At 39.5% G+C, this 2,500-nt stretch overlaps 1 protein-coding gene across 1 annotated transcript in view; it reads right to left on the reverse strand.

The window, feature by feature from the left end:
* Positions 1-2,186: 2,186 nt before the first annotated feature.
* LOC307270171 (methyltransferase-like protein 27) overlaps positions 2,187-2,500 on the reverse strand; it is a gene marked incomplete at its 3' end in the record, with an annotated part of 3,545 nt that continues 3,231 nt past the window's right edge. Inside the window, exon 6 of the mRNA XM_080053339.1 lies at positions 2,187-2,428. Coding sequence (XP_079909465.1) covers positions 2,187-2,428 — 242 coding nt within the window. The remainder of the gene's footprint in view (positions 2,429-2,500) is intronic.

Genomic DNA, 2,500 nt, shown 5'->3' on the forward strand with positions numbered 1-2,500 from the left:
TCTGACATCTGGCACTTAAAGTGAATAAGACTTAATATTTTGTTGCAAATCCTTCTCTTGTAATAACTGCATCAAGCCTGTGACCCATTGACATCACACAACTTTTGAATCCTCCTCTTTGATGCTTTTCCAGGCTTTCACCGCAGCCTCATTCAGTTGCTGTTTGTTTACTCTCTTCACTCTCCTCTTTAGCAGGTAAAATGCTTGCTCTATAGGGTTTAAGTCTGGTGATTGACTTAACCAGTCTAAAACCTTCCATTTCTTGCCCCTGATTAACTCCTTTGTTGTTTTTGCAGTGTGTTTTGGGTCATTATCTTGCTGCATGATGAAGGATCTTCCAATCAGTTTGGTTGCATCTTTCCTTAAATTGTCAGACAAAATGTTTCTGTAGACTTAGAGTTCATTTTGCTGTTGCCATCATGTGTTACATCATCAATGAAGAATAATGAGCCCGTCCCAGAAGAAGCCATGCAAGCCCAAGCCATGACATTGCCTCCACCGTGTTTCACAGATGAGCTTGTATGTTTGGGATCATGAGTAGATCCTTTCTTTCTCCAAACTTTAGCCTTTCCATCACTTTGGTAAAGGTTCATCTTGACAACAACACAGTAACACATGATGGCAACAGCTAAATGAACTTAGAAGTCTACAGGAACATTCGGTCTGCCAATTTAAAGAAAGATGCAACCAAACTGATTGGAAGATCCTTCATCATGCAGCAAGATAATGATCCAAAAAAACTGCAAAAACAACAAAGGAGTTCATCAGGGGCAAGAAATGGAAGGTTATAGACTGGCCAAGTCAATCTCCAGACTTAAACCCTTTAGAGCATTTTACCTGCTAAAGAGGAGACCGACGGGTGTGAAAGGATTTTAATTTCTAATTCTAATGATGCATATACCCTCCTCATTAATTTGCATTTACCCATTGTATAATCATTTAAACAATTTATATATTCTTCACATTTAATATGTGCCCACGGTGTTATATGTTCTACGGTGCCCACCATCTCTACCATTGTGTCCTTGAACAAGACACTTAACCCCAAAACTGCTCCAGGGGCGCTGTACTGCGGCTGACCCTGCGCTCTGACCCCCTCCGAAGTGTGGTAACTTGAGAGGGGATATGCGAAAAGACGAATTTCAATGTGCCTCGTGTACAACTGACAAATAAAGATAACTTAACTTAACTTAACTTAACTAACTGTAATAAATGTTTCACTTCAGTCTCGGTTTGGAAGGGAGGTAGAACTAACGCTGATTTTCCCATAAGATATAATACTACATTCTTTTCGGCCAAGTAACTGCTCAAGGCTGGGAGAGGAAGCCTCCCTGATCCCTGGTTTCTGCCAGGAGGGAACAGGGGGACGGACCTTCGAAATCTGCCTGACAATGAGATTTTAACCAATCAGTAGACATTGTCATGATGTTAGAGATAATATAATGCTCTGATGTAGAGAGAGAACTCACTTCTTCTTCTTGCTTTCTGTCCTGTCAACCTGCCTTGTCAATTTACTGAAATAAATACTGAGGCTGAGATCCCGAATTTTACACCTTTCTCCATGGTTATTTTTTCCTTCATAAATAAGGCTAAAAGAACACGTATATTTTCATTTCTATCAGGTGTAACCCCCCAAAACAAACAGCAACTGAATGAGGCTGCAGTAAAGGCCTGGAAAAGCATCACAAATGCAAAACTTTTGTGATGTCAATGGGTCACAGGCTTGATGCAGTTATTGCAAGCGAAGGATTTGCAACAAAATATTAAGTCTTATTCACTTTCATTTATTTTAAGTCTATCTGTTCCAATACTTTTGCTCACCTAAAAATGTGGTGTTCCTTTACATATAATTATATCTTCTCAGTTGTGTATCAGATCCAGATGTGAATACCTGGAAATTAAAGCTTAAATGTTGATCTATTGTCTCATATTCATATTTTGGTGTCAAACCCAAATGTTTCCAATCTATCTATCTATCTATCTATCTATCTATCTATCTATCTATCTATCTATCTATCTATCTATCTATCTATCTATCTATCTATCTATCTATCTATCTATCTATCTATCTATCTATCTATCTATCTATCTATCTATCTATCTATCTATCTATCTATCTATCTATCTATCTATCCTTAAAAAAAACGCCAAAAAAAAACCTTAATTTTTATTTTATTTTTGTATTTCTACTGTTTGGATTTCTTGAACAGATAAGCCGTCCCACTGATGAAAAGCTCTGGCTTGGGGCCCTCCTTTAGCCCCTTAGTGTCCACATGTGGGTCCTCCATGTATCTGTCTGTGCGTTTGGTTCCCACTGGAGTCCACAGCCCCTCCTGCTCCATCAGGCGAAGCTCTCTGTCCAGCTCCGCCTTGTAATCTTCAGCTGGTCTTCCTGAATGATCGCCTCTCGACATGCAGATGAAACCGCCTGCACAGAACACACAGAGTTACTGGGTTATCTGAGTGTGTGTGTGTGTGTGTGTGTGTGTCTGTCTGTCTG

Source organism: Ammodytes marinus (genome assembly GCF_949987685.1).
Source record: "Ammodytes marinus genome assembly, chromosome: 25".
In the NCBI taxonomy this organism is placed as follows: Eukaryota; Metazoa; Chordata; class Actinopteri; order Uranoscopiformes; family Ammodytidae; genus Ammodytes; species Ammodytes marinus.